Raw genomic sequence first — 19550 nt, 5'->3', positions numbered from 1 at the left:
GCACAGGTAAGACACGTGCAACACACACACAATCTCTCTCACACACACATACACAAACACGCACGCACACACACACACACACACACACACACACACACACACACACACACACACACACACACACACACACTATAGGTGTCAGACAAATAGTCAGGCAATGATAGTGACATACTGATCACAGCAGCCATATAAACCTCTCTATGTCTTTCTCCATGTTTGTCTTCTAGGTGAATTATTCCCAGCCGCTGGTGGCTGTTAAGTTTACTAACATCACCTACAACACGGATGTGAATGTGGAATGCAAGATCATCTCAGACACCATCACCGAGTACAGTGAAAGGGACAAGTTCGCCGGACGTGTCTCTTTCAGGCTGAGAATCAACAAGAACATCTAAAGCGCCAGTACCTGCCAACCAAACACGTGTGCACAGCACACACACACACACACTCACACTCATACACAAACTCAGTACACAAACACACACACACACACACACACACAGGCCTGCTCAACACAAACATATGTGTATTGCATTATTTTTACACACATACACACACATACTCTACTAATACATGCAGGATTTGATACAGACTCTACTTACATTTACAAATTCACACACAGATACACACAAACAGACCCACACCCACAACCACACCCACACACACACACACAGACACACCCATTGCACGCACAAACGCTCGCACAGACAAGCAATGTTTTCTATCGGTATCCTCTCCTCAACTGTAGTGATTGTGAAATCCCCACACTTTTACTTCTTGTGCCAGAGGGCTCAGAGGATTCTGGGAAATGTAGTACAGACATCCCAGTGGTCAGTCCTTCCCTCCTTGACTTACACCTCTTTTCATTCTATGGAGAGAGAGAGGAAGGGCGCCCTAACGTGTGCGTATGTGTTTATGTGTGTTTATGTATGTGTCTGTGTGTGTGTTTGTTTGTGTGTGTGTGTGTATGCGCGTGTGATTGTTCATAGATGAATCTGACAAACTGTTTACTCCATTATTCACCCGACTGAGAGTTCCTGTTAGGACATCCGATTGCAACACACCCAATCAGAAGCAGGGGGAGGGACTAGAAGGTGGTAGTGCTGGGAGGAGCTAGTTCTTGCAAAAGGAGCAAGGAATTATGGGTAAATTAATTTAGCCATATAAATCTACTACGCCAATGATGATGATGATGCTTATAATTATGATGATGAAGATGATGACATCCTTGGCAGGGTCAGTGTTACTGGTTTTGGTCAAGCAGGTGTCTCTCTGTGTTTTATTGATGCGTCTATCTAATCCCTTTAAACTGTAATCCTAATCTGGGGGCACTCTCCTCTCCCCATCCCCCTTCGTCTCTGCTGTCTCTTTCTGTTTGTCTGTTTTTCCTTATTTTCCTTCTTTCTTCTTCTTTCTTTCTTTCTTTTTTCCCTTCCTATCCCTTTTTTTGTTCCTGCTCTTTGCTTTGCTCTTTTTTGTGATTTACCAAAGTGTTTTTATTTGATTAGTACATTCTCTTTCTCTTCTTTATTTTTTCCCCTTTCTTCCTTTTGTCCTTTGTTTTTCTTTCTTCTTTATGTCTCTGCTTTGCTTTTCTGTCTTTCCTCTTGCTAATGATTCCCTCTCTACCTCTGTTTTTTGTTTGTTTGTTTGTTTTGGGGCGTTGACTAAGAAGGCTCCTGCTTCATTCATTGACCTATTTATTTATTTTTACATATGTAGTGATGAATTTATTGCATTGTTGTTTTTTATTTGATTTGTTTATGAAATTGATCGCATTTATACATGTTTATTTTACCATGTTCATGCACTGCTAGTGGGCTAGATTGATGATGTGACCTTTAAAGTTGTTTCATGACAATATCTTTCAGAGTAATGGTACACATACTGACATAGCCCACACACATACAGTATCTTTATTATCTGTTTTAATGCATACATTCAGAAATAAACACACACACACACACACACACACACACACACACACACACACACACACACACACTGATGTTTCCATAAACTTTTCAAGCATGCAGTGCTCCAAGGTCTGGAGTGTGTATTCAGTAATTGTTATCATGGTTGCACTATATTGATCCTAAATGGCTAAAAACTCCATGTAGCTCTTAACCCATTAACAACCAGTCAAATTCCACATTGAATTGCCTGGACCAGTCACATCAGTCATATCCTATTGGGCCACATAATGATCACTTTATGAGATGATGTTAGACAAGCTCAGTTTTTTTTTTCTTTTCTTTTCCCTTTAAAATCATATCTTCTTTCTCTCTTTTGTCCTCAAAGCAATATATCTTGATTGTGTGTTGTGTGGCTAACTGTACATATTATTGGAGCGAAATATGTTCCTTTCTCTTAGAGAGAGAGGGAGGGGAAGAAAAGTATAGAACAGAGGGGGTAGTATGCGTGTAAAGTATCAAACCATATGAATTTAAAGAATTTGCCAATGCTGATCTTAAAAATGTGTAGATGCCCGATGAAGGTAGTCTCTGAAGATAGTATCCTGGTGTTTTTTTTTTATTCACGTCCTATCTTTCAAGTTATTTAGATTATCTGTTTTTTCCATTGTATAGAGAAAGTTCAGTAGCACAGCACTGGATAAGACTGGATTTTAGAGTGTAGCACTGGGGGGAAAAAATAGTTTTTTTTTCTATTTCAATCTTGTTAGCCTAGCACTCAATAAACCAATTTGGTTAGCATATCGCTAATATACATGGGGCTAGTTAACATGACGCTAGCACAAAACTGCACCGATTTCACCTGAGGCTGGTTAGCATTGCACGTTTGTCAACTTAGTGCTTGTCAGCACAGTGCTAGCTCACATGGTGCTGGTCTGTTTATCTGTTGTTAGCCCTAATGCTAGCGAAGCTGCTATGAGGGTAGGCCATGTTAGCAGGGTGGATGTTTTTGTGGCCTGTCTGTGTCGCACAACCACTTCCTTTCTCTCTCAGTGTTCCCTCCTGTCTCATCGCCTGTTCTGCGTGCTGTGTTGTTTATGTTTGGTTTTTTTAGACCATAGTTTTACTTTAAGTATAATTTGAAAGCGTGAGTGAGTATGTATGTGTGTGTATGCGCTCACGTTAAAAAGAGAGCATAGATAAATATATATAAATATATATGAAAAACACATTAATACAGACATCGCCTTGTCATCTTAACATTTTCCCTTCATATCACCTCTGCTCTGTTCATGGGAAAAAAAATATGTTTACATGGTGCAGCACTAATGGAATCAACACAGTTTCTTGTAGACTCCTGCTACGTGCAGAGCGGGACTCCACACCGTGCTAGTTCATGCTCCCTTTCAGGCCTCCAGACACTTCCCTACTAACAGTAGGATGGCCAAAGAGTCCTTGTACCTGCACAGACTACTGCAGCGTTACCACAAAGCTTGCGGAGCAGAACTTGACCAAACATGCACTGGAGTGCCCTCTGTATGGGAAGCTTGGTCTCCACAGACAACTTCGCACATACACATCCATAAAACACTTCATAGACACAGTCCATGCCATTGTAGTGCTATCCTCTGCCCACTGCATGAAGACTGAAAAAGTGACACAACCTATATTGGTCACTGCCTGTTGCAACTGCCACTCATATCTTATGGGATATACTAGTGGCAGCGTTGTCGTTTAAAGTATCTTAATGCAATGGGCGCAGCGCCTGTGCAACAACTGAGTGAGTGAGGAGACATATTGCTACACCACTCGGGGCAGTAGATATTGCAGTGGTTAGTGTCACCGCCTTGCACGCGGGTACGATTCCTGATCGCTGCAGGTTATCTGGTTTGGATAAAATGCCTGCTAAATGCCATTTTTTCACCTTTACCTTTAAATAGTTACTCGTGTTTGAGGTGATTCTAAAAGAGAGGTGAGTGAGGAGTATCCAGGGATGAGTCCTGTTGAAACTTCAACTCACTGCATATACCCGCTCTCTCCTAGGTCAAGGCCATAGACTCAGATGACCAGTTAGTTTCCATCAGTACATCTGCGATGTGGTCAGTCACACTTGACCGTATCTGTGTGATCAATAAGATCAGACAAAGACCAAAAAGAGAATGACAATGATGACAAGGAATCGTGTATGACCTGCCCAAGATGGCCGCTCTCATGCACTGGGTCACGTGTAGCTGCATCACTCATCACCCATCTTCATTCCCTGTCCCATTGTGATGTCATTACCATGGGACGGCGTCTAGCTCCAGTCTGACTGTCAAGACGTCGTCTTGTGTCTCGTCCTGTGTATCAGACTCTGGTACAGCTGAGTCAGAAGCATGTGCCTTCATCGATTCTTGTCCATTAGAAGCACACACAAACACACCTTTGCACACACCACCAACCACACCAACTGTGTTGATGTAATTTGCAAACAAACTATTCAAACTTAACACGCAGACATACTTTCTCATACACACACAAACACACACACATTCTATCGGTGTTGGTCCAGCTGCACTCACTCCATTGTGATCCCTGTCAATCTTGTGTCTTACTGTCAGTAACGCGCCCAATCACTGCACTGCCCTGCCTCTTCAGCACTGACTTTAACGGCACTCTGTTGACTCATCGATGAATTCAGCAACACCTCTCTTACCACTCACGCGTGATGCTGATTGTCTGTGGCCATCCCTCTCATCTCTGCTCCAGACTCCTCTGTAAGAATGTGATTTCTTCTGCTCTCATCTCTCTCCATTTGGGTTATGCTGTTCAATCAAAACACTGCTCATGACATACTAGATGTAATTAAAGAATTAATTGAATATACCGTTATATACAGTATATATTGCCTGACTAATTTAAAAAAATACAATTGTGGAAACCTATATAAAAAAACAAGAATATCGTTGTAAATGAAAAATGGGAAGTAAGAAACAATAAAACTTTTTTTGTGTTTAAAAGCGTGTGCGTTTTGTTTGTTGAGTGAATACACAGATAGTTGCTGTGTAGAAAGGGTTCACACTGAACATCTCTGTAAACCCCCCCCCACAAACACACACACACACACACATATCTTTTTTTCCGTACAAACTCTGCCAGCTAAAAATGATTTCCATCTGAGAAACTATTCTTCTCTGATAATTGTTAAAAGACACCAACTCTTTCACAGACCATTATCTCTCACTCATGTGCGTAAATATGGAGAGTGTTTTGAAATATAAAATGAAAGTGATGATCAACATCAGGTGGGAGAGATGTTGGAGTAACTGCTTAGGGGAAAAGGTTGACAGACAGAGACATGTGGACATATACGGACAAATAGATAAGTAGAGTGTGGAAGTAAAGGAAAGATAGAGAGAGGAGAAAATGAAACCGAATGAAGAGAAAATTGAAAAGCGAAAGGGAAAGAGATTGGTGATATAACTGCATTGGCGCTGTCTGTTTATGTAACAACTCAGGGCTGCTTTCTCCATCCTGTCCTCAGCTCCTGCTACAGAACTACAACACCTACCAGTGAAACACACTACAAGTCCCACTTACACAGTCACCACAGGGGTCTCTGCACAGTTGGTTAGCCTCAGTGTGAAAATGAATATTTTATGATGGAGAGGCGGCACTACTTGTTGAAGGGAAAGAGGGTGGGACAGAGGGGGGGGGAATTACATAATCTGGTGGTTCTCTGATGATACACAGACGTTCCGAGCCCTGGCAGTGTCCTTACGTAATCGAAAAGAAATCAAAATGCAGATGTTTAAAAATACCCAGAGCAGGATGGAGGAGAGAAAGAAGGATACAGAGAGGCAAGCGAGTGTGTCAGGTGTTTCTGACTGAGTGTGTGTGTATGTATGTGCGGAGATAATCTCAAAGCTTTAATCCCATTGACTCTAATCCAGATCAGTGAGCACACACTTTGTCCTGGCTGGCTCCACCCACTCATAAACGTACGAACATCAACCCCACATTCCCTGACACACACACACACACACACAGACACACACACACACACACACACACACACACACACACACTTACAATGCCTACAACCTGTTCCCTAAAACCCCACACAACCCCTCCGTTACTGGTGCACACCCAATCCCCAAACGCCGCTGCCCCTGCTGTACACACACAGTGTAACAATCTAGCCCAGCCTGTGTACCAGACCACATATCTCCTTCTGTAAATACAATTCATAAAATAAAAGACTACTCTATAGTAATAACAATAATATTGTAATATTGTTATTGTTATTATTATTATCAATACCATTATTGCCATTTTTTGTTGTTGTTATTATTATTGTTATTATTGTTTTATTATTGTATTATTATTGTATTATTATTGTATTATTATTGTATTACTTCTATTTTATTATTATTATTATTATTATTGTTGTTATTATTATTCCTTGTTTTGTAGTTGTGTAAAGCACAGGAATAGACTTATAATATATAATTTGTAATTTAGAGGTATATATTTACAATGTGAATTCTGTGATATATAAACTCAAAACCAAATTACATTTCATCACTCAAATGACAGTCCAGTTTTTGAGTGTGTGTGTGTGCGTGTGTGTGTGTGTGTGTGTGTGTGTACACGTGCATGTGTGTGTGTGTGTGTGTGTGTGTGTGTGCGTGTGTGTGTGTGTGTGTGTGTGTGTGTGTGTATGTGTGTGTGTGTGTGTGTGTGTGTGTGAGTGTGTGTGTACACGTGCATGTGCAAGAGAAAGAGAGGAAGACAGAGAGAAGGCAGACACATGCATAGAGTTCACCAGTAGGGGCTAGTTGCCAGGGGTCAAGGGTCAGCTGAGGTCCTGAAGCTTCCACCTCTGGTCAGTCAAGCAGCAGGTGACACAGCACCAATCAGCAGCCAGTCAATAACCAATCAAACATCATAAATCACAGTCCATATCCTCAATTACACGCTCCACCGTCCATATCCTCAATTTAATGACCTCACCTGTGGAGAATGTGCATACTCAATTACAATCTGATCTTCTCACGTGCGAATGTGAGTGGGAACGAATAAGTATGTACTTATACGCCTCTGCCTTTGGCACTCTGTGTAAGTGAGAGTGTGCACGTACAATATTTGAGTATGTGCGACTCCATGGGACATAGAAAGGTGGAATCAGATGGTATTAGGATTATTTATGCATCTCAAATAGGTTACGGCGAGTGATTCATAGTATAACGATGACACAAATGCACCGGCACAGGACAGATGTTTTAGTGCGGTGGGATGAACAACCCTTGAAAGCATGTTTCATTAATTCGCCCAACACTTCAACACTCGCCCCTGAGACCCAAAGTATGTAGGACCCTGCGTGTGAGTGCCCTGTGTGACGTTCTATTTTTGAAGCCTCTCCTCCTATATTTCCCCGCAATGATTTCCAGTAAATGGGAAAATCATCCCCGGGGTCGCGTGTGCCTCTGAGTACGAGCGAGAGCGTGTGACGTATTAGAGTTATGTCACAGATTTAGATGTAGGCCAAATTCACTTTAATCCACCCATGTACCGTCTCACTGAGCCCACTGTCTCCATCTGGTGGTTGAAACTGAGACTGCCACCTCATTGAACTGGCCAGGAAATGGTTGCCGGGATCATGGCAATCGGTACAGAATCGCCTATGCGGAGGGGATTCTGCAAGAAGAGCAGAATAACAAAGAGGAAGATAAGTTAGGTGAAACGGTGGCGCTGTTTCTGTATCTGTGAAATAGACACAAAAACTGTACAGATGTTAATTTGAAATTCCCTTCTGTGTCTCAAGATTCTCTACACAAAGGAGGTTCAGGCCCTGGGCTCTGAAAAGCACCTTGAGACAATTTTAATGTTTTGGCGCTATATAAATAAAATTGAATTGAAAATAATGCAGTTTGTTGTGACCCACCCCGCATGCATTCTGTCTCTATCACTGCATCTCTCCAGATACATCTAGAAACGAATTAATATGTGTCCAGTTGGAAAAAAAGTTGGGTTTTTGTTTACTCCGTAAACAAAAAGAGGCGCTTGTGCTCTTGCTTCGTGTTGTTTTATTTGACGATTTGCCAAGTTGAAGTAAAATACAAATAGCACATGTTAACAGGATATGGGGGAAACGGGATTCAAAGTCCATAACAACAAACTTCCCATGGTAAATGCTGTCCATGTTGGCTGTGGGGGAATCAACCACGCATAGTTCACACATTGCAAAATAAATACTCAGACCTTGTATAAAAACTTAGGATTAACAATCAATTATTGAATCACATTTGGTTCATACGCCTTTACAGTTTCAGTATCTTTTCATTCATTCATTCATTCATTTATCAATTCATTCATTCATGCATTTACTTTCTTTCCCCAATATGAAGTCTTCCTGGGTCTGCTTGAATGCAGGTTTTCCTCTCATTCCATTCTCCCTCCCATCTGTTTCATCTGTTTCATCTAATTTCTCTTCATCTCTGCCTCTCTTTCTCCTTCTCCTTTCTTGCCCTTCTTCTTGTCATTCATTCCCTCATTACTCCTTGCTCCACTGCTTCCTTAATTGCTGAGCTCTCTTTCTCTCCTCACATCACTTTGACTCCCTCATTCTCCTGCCCTCACCCTCTCTCATTTCTCCATCACCTCCCTCGCTCGCATCTTTCCTCTCCCTCCCTCTCTCTCTCTCTCTCTCACATGTCCTTTCCTTCCTCCTCCTCCCATCGCTACGGCAGCTCCAGCATCCCTCTCTCCTCCAGCGCGCTCTGGGTCCTGCGGTGCACCTTTCTGATGGCCGTGATCAGCGTCCACATCACCGGCTTGGCCTCCTCCTGCGAGTCGACGCACACCAGGTCCAGGAACACCTTCCGGGCCGGCATGGCGCCGAAGGCTACCTCCGCGGCCTGCCGCAGGAGCCAGGGGTGGTGCGGGGCCAGGGCCTGCCGGTAGGCCTCCCTGCACAGCTCCCCGGGGGTCCGCAGGCGGCCCTCGGCGTCAGGGCCCTCCTGGAGCTTCTCCAGCAGCAGCTGCAGCCAGAGCAGCGAGCGGTGGAGGCGCAGGAGCGTGCGGCTGCCGGAGGGCGTGTGGCGGTGGAAGTCCACCACGCCGGCCTGCAGCTCGGTGTCCAGCATGGAGAGGACGGAGCGGTAGGCGGCGGGGTCCAGGAGAAGGATGTTGTTTGGGTGCTGCTGCTGCTCCTGGGAGTTCAGGGCGGCGGGGGAGGAGGAGAGGTCACGCAGGAGGGTGATCTTCTCCTGGACCTTGTGGGAGAAGAAGCTGACGAGAGGGCCGAGGGCATTCATGAACCTGAGGCGGGGGTAGGGTGGAAGGATGACATTATGGAAGAAAGAAAGAGAGAGAGAGACTTTATGTAGGCCCAACAATTGGACTTTTCTCTAGAACACGGACATTGAGTTTGGCTTTAATACTTTAATGAGTATGTTATTTAGTCCCAATTAAGAAAACAATGACATGCTTTATTTTTCAAAAGTACTGAGTGCTATAGCTGTGCTTTGTAATAAGTTACAGTATGTAGTGCAGCATTATGTATGCATTTCAAAGGAACAAAATATACATAAACTATGCAGATAGTTCTGACTGAATACCAGTTAGGAGAAGCTTCCCTCCTTGTCTGTATAGGTAAGAGCCTCTGATGCAGCTTAACAAAGTGTCTTTACTATTGGTCTTACTTTATAAGCTCCTCCCAGCTGGACAGGTATTCGTCCAATAAGACATCAGAGGCGGGGCCTAAGGCAGAGGTCAGGTGTAAATAGAGGCGGGACACCTGAAAGTCTTGCCCAGGACACTCCTCCATGATGATGTCATCTCCATAGACCAAGTGTTCATCAGGAATGATGTTTCTTTTATTTCTTTCATCATGAGGCTCTGGCTAGACATGGGAAAAGGGAAAAAAGAAATGTGGTGAAAGAAAGAGAAGGGGGGGAGATTATGTAGCATTGAAGAGATACATGTGTACTTTGGTGTTCTTACACAAGTGTGTGTTTATGTGTTTATGTGTGTGTGTGTGTGTGTGTGTGTGTGAGTGTGTGTGTGTGTTAAATGTTTATGTCACCTTGCTTGTTGGACTGTGTACACTTAGGCAGGGTCTCCAGATTGAATCACATCCCTCCGGGGTCCCCTGAGCTGACACACACACACGCGCACACACACACACACACACACACACAGACACACACACACACACACACGCACACACGCACACATGCACACACGCACGCGCACACACACACACGCGCGCACACACAGACACACCCGCACACACACACACACACACACACACACACAAACACACACACACACACACACACACACACACACAGATACACACACACACACAAACACACACACAGATACACACACACACACACACACACAGAGAAAGGCAGAGTGAGAGAGAGAGAGAGAGAGAGAGAGAGAGAGAGAGAGATTTTACACATTTAAACACAAAGAACCAATCTTATATCACACATTTACAGCTGTGATGGCATTGCAACCAGGTTACTTGTGAAATGTAATAGGTTACAGATTACTTCATCAAAGTAATGTAACTTAATACTTTTTATTACATTTTGATTGGCAGACAAGAGGCAGTGCAAATTCAAACAAAATAACCAATAAAAAACAATGCTCAAAATTTGAGCACATACTGCCAAGTGAACGGAGCGTGTCTAGAAGGCGAAAAAATGCAAAGCAACATTCTTCATTTTAGCTTTGAAGCTTATTATATATATATATTCGGATGTAATCCCTTTGTAATCACCAACATTTTCATTAGTAACTATAATGTTTACATATTTTTTCTCAGTTACTGATTACTACATTACATGTAAATAGTTGCTCCCCAACCTTGATTGCAACAAATGTTATGACAGAAATGTGTTAGACCCTAGGAGTGTACTATTCTGACTTGATACACAAACACAAACACACTCACTTACACCCAACACATGAACACAGATACAAATACAGAAGCACACACACACACGCTAAAGGCACGTCATTTGTTTTCCTTCAGTTACATCCTAGTTAAGAATGAATGGGTACTTACGCAGCCAGTATGAACTGACAAATAGCACCAGAGCCAACATGGCGGCAGGAAGCAGGAAAACACGGAGCCTCATGCTGCCGGCAGCTCATTACCGCACATTACCCCTCTGTCTCTCCCTCTCCCTCTCTCTCTCTCTGTCCCTCTCTCTCCCTCTCTCTCTCTCTCTCCACAGCCTGTTTGTTGTTTCCCTCCTGCCCTTTACTTTGTTTCTTTCTCCTCTCTCCACCCTTCTGTTTGTGCTTCTCTTCCACCCTCCTTTCCCTGTTCACTCTTTCCTTTCTTTTTTCTTCCTTGCTGTTCTGTCTCTCTGCCTCTCCACCTCTCCTGCTTTGCTTTTCAGAAATGAGAAACACTCTTTACTCTCTCCTCGAATTCTCGTCTCTCTCTCTTTCTCTCACTCTTGGACAAACTTCTGTGATCACTGGTTGCCCTTTGACCTCTGTGTCGTAACTGTTTATCTGCTCCCACACAACTCTTGGCACACTGATGTGAGAGCAAATCTCTTTCTCTCTGTCCGTCCCTCTATACCTCCATCCTTCCACCGCTCTCCCTCCATCTTTCCCTCCTCTTCTCTCTCTCCCTCCATCTTTCCCTCCTCTTCTCTCTCTCCCTCCATCTATCTCCCCTCTTCTCTCGCTCTGCCCCCTACCTCTCCCGCATCTCTACACTATCTATACAAGTGTGTCACTCTAATGTTACTCGTGTCTCTAAGCACTTCATGGACACCTTACAGCACTTCTGGTTAAAGATTGTTTAAGCATCGCCACGGTACCTGCAATAACAGGAAGGGCATTCTAACAGTTACCATGTGTATATGTTTATATATTTGTTTTCTTTTTGCATAACTGCAGGGTACCATAAAGCAGTTAACAGCCAAAGAGGCATGCAGACAACTGATTGAGTGAGTTCTAGTGCTGTATAGCATTAGCATTGCAATTCATAATGGACTATGTAATTCTGTTACACAGGAATTCTATCTCCCTCTCATTAGTATTTGGAGGAGGGAGGGGCTATATGCTGATGTCTTTACTCGTCACCTGGACTCTGGACAGGTGAGCAATCTGGCATAGGTAATCTTATCATGTGCACAACACAAACTGTACACACACACACACACATGCACACACACACATGGATGGATTATGAAACCATGGGCCCCTGGGCCCCTGGGCCTGGACATGTCAAAGCCCCCCCCCCCCCCCCCTTCGCAAAAAAAAGAATTGTGCACTTGCAAAACACGCACGCACACGCACACACCAACACCATTAGGCGTATATACGTATATATATTTTACCAACAATATGTTGGATTTTACGGTCGAATTAAATACTTGGGCTATTGTATTGGGAAAGTATACAGGTCAAAGTCTACTCCGTAACATCCACCTTCGGTGAGGTGTGCACTGCCCTGCTATTGTTTCTGACATTACATGTGACAGGGAAACAGCCGAGTGATCCTTTTCTAAATTGAAACTCATTAAGGCCTACCTGAGGGGCAGGAGAGGCTGAATGGGCTGGCTACCCTGTCCATTGAAAAAGCAAATCATGCATCACCACTTTTATGTTTGAAAGGTGTAGTTCGGCTTGCAGGTGTGCTGTGCGGTCAGCTTGTCGGTCTTGACGTTCAGATTTTGCGCCTAAACTAGCTATATCGTATCGTCTCGTCACATGATCAAATAGAGACTTGACATTAAACAACAAGATACATATTACCCAGCAATCATCATTGCATATCTGTATATGACAAAAATAACAAAGAAAATATTGAAAAATAAATAAATGAATCGTTTATTTAGGATAAGCATATCATTATGTTATAGATAGCTACTTCCCCCAAAAATGATGAAAACCATGACAGAGACAGGTTTGCCATTTCGAGGGCATAATATATAGCATAAGGTGTCGTAAAGAATTCAAAACAAATTCATTGTTGATCACAGTCGCATTTACTAGCAACACTCTGACAGCCATATAGAAGAAAAGCAATAAGGCATGGCCTCCTTTGCCTATGAACCCTCCGCGCTGGCTGCATTGTCTATAGTTATGCCCCTGGCGCACATGCATATTTTCTAACACAGCGCAGGTACCATCAATTAAAGCCGACAGCAAATTAGCAAAATACACCTCTTTCAACCACAAATAAGAGATACATAACAGCGACTTCACGCAGAGGCTCTGGCTTAGGGGCCCCCTGAGCTCATGGTAGGCCTGTTCGGTAATCCATCCCTGCACACACACACATTCCTGTATGATATAGAACATGCTCACACTCTCATACACACAGATTTACAGTTGAAAATAGTCACTGAGAGACAGAAAAAGAATAGTAGAGAATAGACACACAGACATAAACACACACACACACACCTGTACAATACAGCAGATGTACTGTACTTACACTTACACAGTATGACCGGAGACACACACACACACACACAGCTGAAGACCAATCAGTCCAATGTTGTAATATAAGTAAGTCATGTTTTATTATAAGTGCTGATGCATTAGCTTATTGAGGAAGGCTGAGCAGCGACACAGGATTTTCACACACACACACACACACACACACACACACACACACACACACACACACACACACACACACACACACACACACACACACACACACACCTTATACAAATACACACACACACCTTATACAAATACATCTCACATTCATATGCCCTTATGTCTGATGTCACTTTCAAAAGCTAAACCATCTATCCAGTAAACATATAAACATCACAGTCATCTACATTCCAGAACAGTGTGCTTTTACATGATACATACTGTATATACTACTAAGGAGTGTGGCGGACATAGCATAGGATGTGATGTGTGAGTATGGAAGCATGACTATGGCAGAGGAGTTGAGCATGCAGTGTCTGTCTGACACAGATGAATGGCACCTTCTACATCCAATGGCTTAACAGCACATCTTTAATGCTTCATTCCATTGGACAAGCCCTGAGGCTTCTCTCCTCCATGACTGGTGGTAGTGCTTGGTGATGGAGTCTTGCCCCGCCCAGAGAAGACAGTGGTCAGGCCCTTGTGGGCGGAGACATGCTTGAGTGGGTGTGGCTGCTTCAGCTCTTTGAGAAGCTCGGGGCTGCTGAGGCTACGCGCACCTGGGACACACAGAAACACATTTTACATAAAGTTCAATTTAATTCAATTTATTTTATTTTCATTTATTTTTTATTTTATATTATATAGTGCTATTTGGAAACTGAAATGCAAAGAAGAATGAATGTTATCCTATCTATAGTCACAGGCGTGTGTGTGTGGTGTACCTGTGTTCACAGAAGCACACACACACACGTACACACACACACACACACACACACACACACACACGTACACACACACACACACACACACACACACACACACACACACGTACACACACACACACACACACACACACACACACACACACACACACACGTACGCATACAAAGACAGACATGATGGCAAACATTCTCACCTTGCTCTTTAGGGGATGTGGTCGGGGTTGGAGAGAGAGAAGGGCTTTGGGGTGCGGCTACACGAGAAGGCGTGGCCACAGGGGAGGGTGTGGCCACATTAGAGGGTGTGGTTACATGTTGGGGTGTGGTTTGTTGTGGAGGTGTGGTTACGCGTTCTGGGGAGGCGGTCCTAGGGATGCGACGGGCGTGGCTTTCCAACAACTCAGCAAACAGCTGTGAACCTGACAAGGAGATAAATAGGATTGTATGTTTGTGTCACATAAAACAAACATGACTACTGTTTAACTGATGACCGTTTTAGTGTTTTACCCTTCATTTTAAGGTACAAAGTCCATGAAGTCTGCAAAGTCTACAATTTCTGCAATATTTCTTCCTAGCCTTCATTTTTTGTGTGTATGTACTGTATCTCTCTATAGTGCTGCTCTGCCTGTCAAGCTGCAGCAACGAGCAGCCTTTCTGTGTTGGGCCGGACTTACGCAACACATAAGAAGTGGGTAGATGCACAGTGACAGGAACTGGAGTTCACTTCACTGCAAGTAGGACGGGACGACAGGCAAAACTACAGAGCCGTGCAGCTCCCATTCAAATCTGAATCTGTGACATCTGTCATCCTTTGGTGTTCTTGGTATGTGTGTGTGTGTGTGTGTGTGTGTGTGTGTGTGTGTGTGTGTGTGTGTGTGTGTGTGTGTGTGTGTGTGTGTGTGTGTGTGTGATAGACACCTGCTGGTCCTTTTGGAGAAGACACAGTGGAAGTAGATGTGGTCTGAGAAGAGGAAGGGCATGATGTCTGGTGGGCAGGGCTGGGTGGAGTGACGTTTGGATGGAGAGGAATGATAAGGACCTCTTTCTGCGAGGACGGAGAGGGCTGAAGAGGAGACGAGAGACGAGGGAGAGGGTAAGACGTACATGTGAGTGGGAGCATGCAGCATAGAAAGAGAGGGATGAGAGAAAAGGGAGGGAAAAGGACACTGTCAATCATCTTCCTCACTCACACATAACCTACAGGTTTCCACCATCCCTATTGATTACCATCATAAATCAACTCCCTCATCCTAAAGCACTTTGAGCTGCATTCTTTTGCATGAAAGGTGCTATATAAATAAAGTTTTATTATTATTATTATTATCCTGTGCACCTTTAGAAAAGCTTTATTTATGGTATGAGTTATATGTGGTATACTGAAGTGTTTCTATTGCATTTGTATATTTCACTGGTGTATGAAACACCCAACAGCAACCTTATCGCAGGCATACTTGAGTGTGTGGTTCTCCTTACCTCTCTCTCCTCCATTATGTGAGATCAGTGTACTTCTAGTCCTAATGAATGTAGTCAGAGGGAGGGAGGGAGAGAAAAAGAGAGAAAACAACGTTATCATCTCATCTCACACTTGAAATTATTAAAATGATGACAGGCTTATATTGCTACTACATAATGCTACAACTCTGAGAGATTTAGTCATCTGTAAGATCTTTCAAACCAAACAATCCCCTCTCTGAAATAATGGGTGGAATTGCATAAGGTCCTAGCACACTCATTAGATGCATTGACGCATGATGGCATCTTTGGAACTCCTTCATCCATGCGTAAAAGTAGTTATGGGGAAGCGTTGGCCTTCAATCCAGTTTCTAAAGCATTTCCGAGATCAAGTATGGAACGTCAGGACTGACAGTTGTGAGAAAGTTATGAGCACAAGGCTTTGAAAAGACCGTAGAACAGTTTTCTCACCATTGCGCTACTAAGTTAACAACAGTTAAGTTGAGTTAAGACAAGTTAACCCATAGTCGGTACAAGGTACTCAGTGAAAATGATGCAGACAAACAGAGAGGAAAAAAAAACAAAGACAGAATGATAAACATGTTTGTCTCAAAACACACCTGCTGCACTTTTTTTTTAAACAGCCGTGACGCGTACGCCCTTGACAGCACGCCAACGCCTGTCAACGCGGACGTTACCTTACTGCTGATTCCTCAAGCGCATCTCTATCCCTATGCGTTTCTTTTCAACAGTTGATGTTAAAAGTTTCTTATTCATACGGTTAAACGTAAGTGTTTTTGTTAATTTGTTTTTGCCTTGCTTACCTTGTCGGTGCCTGTCGCTTCCCAGCCTGTGTGCAAGTGCATTAATAATTGACGCCGTTTATGACTCCGGGTCCAGGGGTTGTTGCTGCTAGCAACCACTTTATTAAAACGAGTCCGCAGACTATTGAAGTCTTTGGCATCTTAACTACCGCCCGCCAGCTCTCGTTATGACTGCGTCATTACCAGTGGAGAACTCAATTTCACAATAAACAAACTGATCCTCAAAAGGCGCTAAATAGCTCTGGAATCAGAATCACTCAGAAATTCCCTCTTGACCTCGCTGTAGCACTGACCCGGGGTCAGTGAGCCTAGACGTGAGATGCCACATCAGCTTTTAGGACCAAAGCCGGATTAACGTTGAAGTGCAACAACAAGGCGTCAACACATACTGTACAACTTAACTGTTGTCATATTTAATGAACACATACACACACGCGAGCAGGTAAAGAGACGGGCAGGCAAAATGGATATACCTTGCCCTGACATCCCAAATTATTTGAACAGCTGTATAGTCGTACCACTTTGTATAGTCCGTTATTGATGTATATTCAGCGCTGTGATCCAAATGTATGTATATCTTCTATATGTGGTCATTCATAACTGACACATGGTGTTAAGGAAAAACATAAAAATACGAAAACCAAACAGAAATTTTCTTTGCAAAAAAACGTGCTTGATGCAAAGTGATTTTTAATCCACATGTTAATCCATATACTTGGATAGATTTGAATCAATTTATATGTGCATCAGTGAAATGAGTTAACAGGTTTCATTAATTCTATTTTAAGCAACACTTGCAGGTTTGAGGTGTTTTAACTAGTTTTGGTATATGCAACCGATTTTGATATTTATGCTTTGATTGTATATGGTCATGTGAAAGATAAACATGTCTGTCATTCAAACTATAGCCATCTTGGCTATGGACTATGTAGTTCTGTGGTCAGGGATTGAACAACCTGTTCAGGGACCCTGAAAAAACATCTTTTGCCAAATCCCAAGTAAATTCACTGAACAGCAAACCTGAGACTGATCAGAGATATCCGAGTGTCAAAACAGAAATGGGTTTAAGATTATGGAGACATTGAAATACCAAACGCAGTTCACTATTACTGTGTTTAATGGCCACTACCAGTTCAACCATTTTACAACTTCAGACCCAACCACATGGTTTTAATTGATGTGTTATTAGGGGGGGGGGGGGGGGGGGCGTGTTGGAGCATGTGACTAGTAAAACACTACAGGAGATAAGATAACCATCAGTGCAATCAAGCAAAAGTCTAGACAGTGACCCAAGTCATGGTGACTGGAGGAGCGGTCACTTCAGTGTTCAGCAATGAGGAATACTACAGGGAGAAGAAACATAAAACTAATGCACAGCATTTTATCTGACAAAGCAGTAAACATAGACTGCCACAGTGATATAAAGTTTAGGCTTAAACTTCAAAGAAAGAAATCATAGAAGCTTATATCAGTAGCTCCAGCTTGGGTAGAGGTAGAGTCCCATTTTGCAGATTTGGTTGCTGTGGTTACCAAGTGCTACAGCCTCTTCACTTGCGCTGTGAAATCCATGAGAATTCCTTGAACATATTTAAACGCACATTAGGTCAGGTTTTTACCACTTCTTGAGCGTGTTAAAACCAGTTTGATTCATTTTAATGTCATATGAAGTACAGACAAACAAGCCTTTTGTTCCTACTAGCTACCCAAGCTAATCCCTGCGTAGTTGTGTTATCCAGGACAACACCATGTGAATGAAAGAAAAGCTAGCTTTTCTCAGTGCCAACTATTTCATTGTTGCTTACAAGGCAAGTCTGTTGGCCTTTTTGCTTGTTACCTCAAGTTTCATAGTTTAAAATGGAAACTACTTACAGCAGCTGTAAAAGGACACAAACACACTTGCAGAAACTCTCCAACACATAGAAAAACCTTACTAGTTCCTTCAGTGTGGTCTGAGGTGGTATGGTTTTGGGAATTTTGTGTTGGGATGGCAACCACAGCATCATCACTTGCACCATTTTGAGATTACACACAAATAACAGGGACATAGTCTAAGGGGGTAGTAGGCTACCACATTGGTGTAAAGTCCGTCTCTGTGTTAAAAAAGTTATTATGAATATACTGTATATATATGTGGTCATTTTCATAGCTGATGCAGTGATGCTAAGGGAAAACATGAAAATACCAACACCCATCAGAATTTTTTCTTTAAAAAAAAATGTGCTTGATGCAAAAAGTGATTTTTAATCCTCATGTTAATCCATATACTTTGAATGATTCAACTAACATGTGCATTAGTGAAATTACTTAACACATTTCATTAAGTTCTATTTAAAGACTACTATGCAGTATTTTGCCAGTTTATGAGGTGTTTTTATACATAACTAGTTTTGAAATATGCAACCAGTTTTGACATTTGCATTTTGATTGATATGGTCATGTGAAGGATACATAAACACGCCTGTCATTCCTACTGGCCATCCAGGATATGCTCCAAAGGTTTTAGAGTGCTGCTCTCTGATCTCTGATATGCACTATGTAGTTCTGTTCCGGGAAAACGTTCTCATCCCCCTCAAACCTCTAGGTATTAATTGTGTAAATCATGACATGCAAAGGGTTAAACCAGTTAACAAGCAGTGCCATATGCTACCATCAGTTGCAGTGAAATGGCATTTTTGGAATGTTTGCTAAAGTACTCGGCATGCAAACCTTGATTGTTTACATGTGATTGATGAGGATTGATTCAATTTGTCCAAAGGCAAAACAAATTGGTGTAAAAACTCACAGGCCACCAGGCCAGAGGGAATGCTCCAGGCCAGCACGAGGGCCAATCCAGTAACAGTGTGACAGGCAACAATGTGTTCAGTCATATTTTCACCACTGAATTGCAACCAGCTGAATACCCTTCCCTTTACAAGCGTGTACCTACAGATACCTACCCATGGAGTGCGTGGGCGCTGCCATCCACTGCAGATGAGAGGTGCACTGGGTTTTCAGTCCGGAGTGCAAGA

The 19550-nt window shown here is 42.9% G+C and overlaps 3 protein-coding genes across 5 annotated transcripts in view; 1 reads left to right on the top strand and 2 right to left on the bottom strand.

The window, feature by feature from the left end:
* Positions 1-488, top strand: part of atp1b2a (ATPase Na+/K+ transporting subunit beta 2a) — a 12394-nt gene extending 11906 nt beyond the window's left edge. For both annotated transcript variants that reach the window (XM_012817621.3, XM_031585394.2), the window contains 2 exons: positions 1-6; positions 228-488. The exon at positions 1-6 is cut by the window's left edge and continues 90 nt beyond it. In XM_012817621.3, coding sequence (XP_012673075.2) covers positions 1-6; positions 228-395 — 174 coding nt within the window. In that variant the 3' untranslated portion in view covers positions 396-488. The remainder of the gene's footprint in view (positions 7-227) is intronic.
* Positions 489-7961: 7473 nt separating this feature from the next.
* gltpd2a (glycolipid transfer protein domain containing 2a) lies at positions 7962-11391 on the bottom strand. 2 transcript variants are annotated; one of them, XM_031584950.2, is made up of 4 exons: positions 10978-11391; positions 9982-10052; positions 9599-9798; positions 7962-9215 (listed from the first exon to the last, which is right to left on the bottom strand). In XM_031584950.2, exons 1-4 carry the CDS (start codon positions 11048-11050, stop codon positions 8636-8638), a joined length of 924 nt encoding a protein of 307 aa, XP_031440810.1. In that variant the 5' UTR covers positions 11051-11391; the 3' UTR covers positions 7962-8635. The 2 variants fall into 2 exon arrangements, with proteins under 2 accessions (XP_031440810.1, XP_012673076.2); XM_012817622.3 differs by having other exon boundaries at positions 9599-9792.
* Positions 11392-13437: 2046 nt separating this feature from the next.
* On the bottom strand, positions 13438-16749 carry LOC116224621 (anti-sigma-I factor RsgI2-like). Its single transcript, XM_031584946.2, has 5 exons — positions 16543-16749; positions 15740-15780; positions 15185-15329; positions 14464-14685; positions 13438-14104 (listed from the first exon to the last, which is right to left on the bottom strand). Exons 2-5 carry the CDS (start codon positions 15752-15754, stop codon positions 13917-13919), a joined length of 570 nt encoding a protein of 189 aa, XP_031440806.1. The 5' UTR covers positions 15755-15780; positions 16543-16749; the 3' UTR covers positions 13438-13916.
* Positions 16750-19550: the final 2801 nt, after the last annotated feature.

Source organism: Clupea harengus, chromosome 18 (genome assembly GCF_900700415.2).
Source record: "Clupea harengus chromosome 18, Ch_v2.0.2, whole genome shotgun sequence".
In the NCBI taxonomy this organism is placed as follows: Eukaryota; Metazoa; Chordata; class Actinopteri; order Clupeiformes; family Clupeidae; genus Clupea; species Clupea harengus.
Note: the sequence above shows the minus strand (reverse complement) of the source record. Positions and strands in the feature narration are given on the sequence as shown.

What these genes read in the sequence shown, in the direction of transcription:
- LOC116224621 (XM_031584946.2), bottom strand. An exon ending in TTCTCCAAAAGGACCAGCAG is followed by an intron (nt 14,686 to 15,184) that starts GTGTCTATCACA and finishes TCTCCTTGTCAG; the next exon opens with GTTCACAGCTGTTTGCTGAG. An exon ending in CACATCCCCTAAAGAGCAAG is followed by an intron (nt 14,105 to 14,463) that starts GTGAGAATGTTT and finishes TGTGTGTCCCAG; the next exon opens with GTGCGCGTAGCCTCAGCAGC.
- gltpd2a (XM_031584950.2), bottom strand. Translation starts at nt 11,050, where the DNA reads ATGAGGCTCCGTGTTTTCCTGCTTCCTGCCGCCATGTTGGCTCTGGTG. An exon ending in TGTCAGTTCATACTGGCTGC is followed by an intron (nt 10,053 to 10,977) that starts GTAAGTACCCAT and finishes TGTGTGTGTCAG; the next exon opens with CTCAGGGGACCCCGGAGGGA. An exon ending in AGCTGGGAGGAGCTTATAAA is followed by an intron (nt 9,216 to 9,598) that starts GTAAGACCAATA and finishes CCCCCGCCTCAG; the next exon opens with GTTCATGAATGCCCTCGGCC.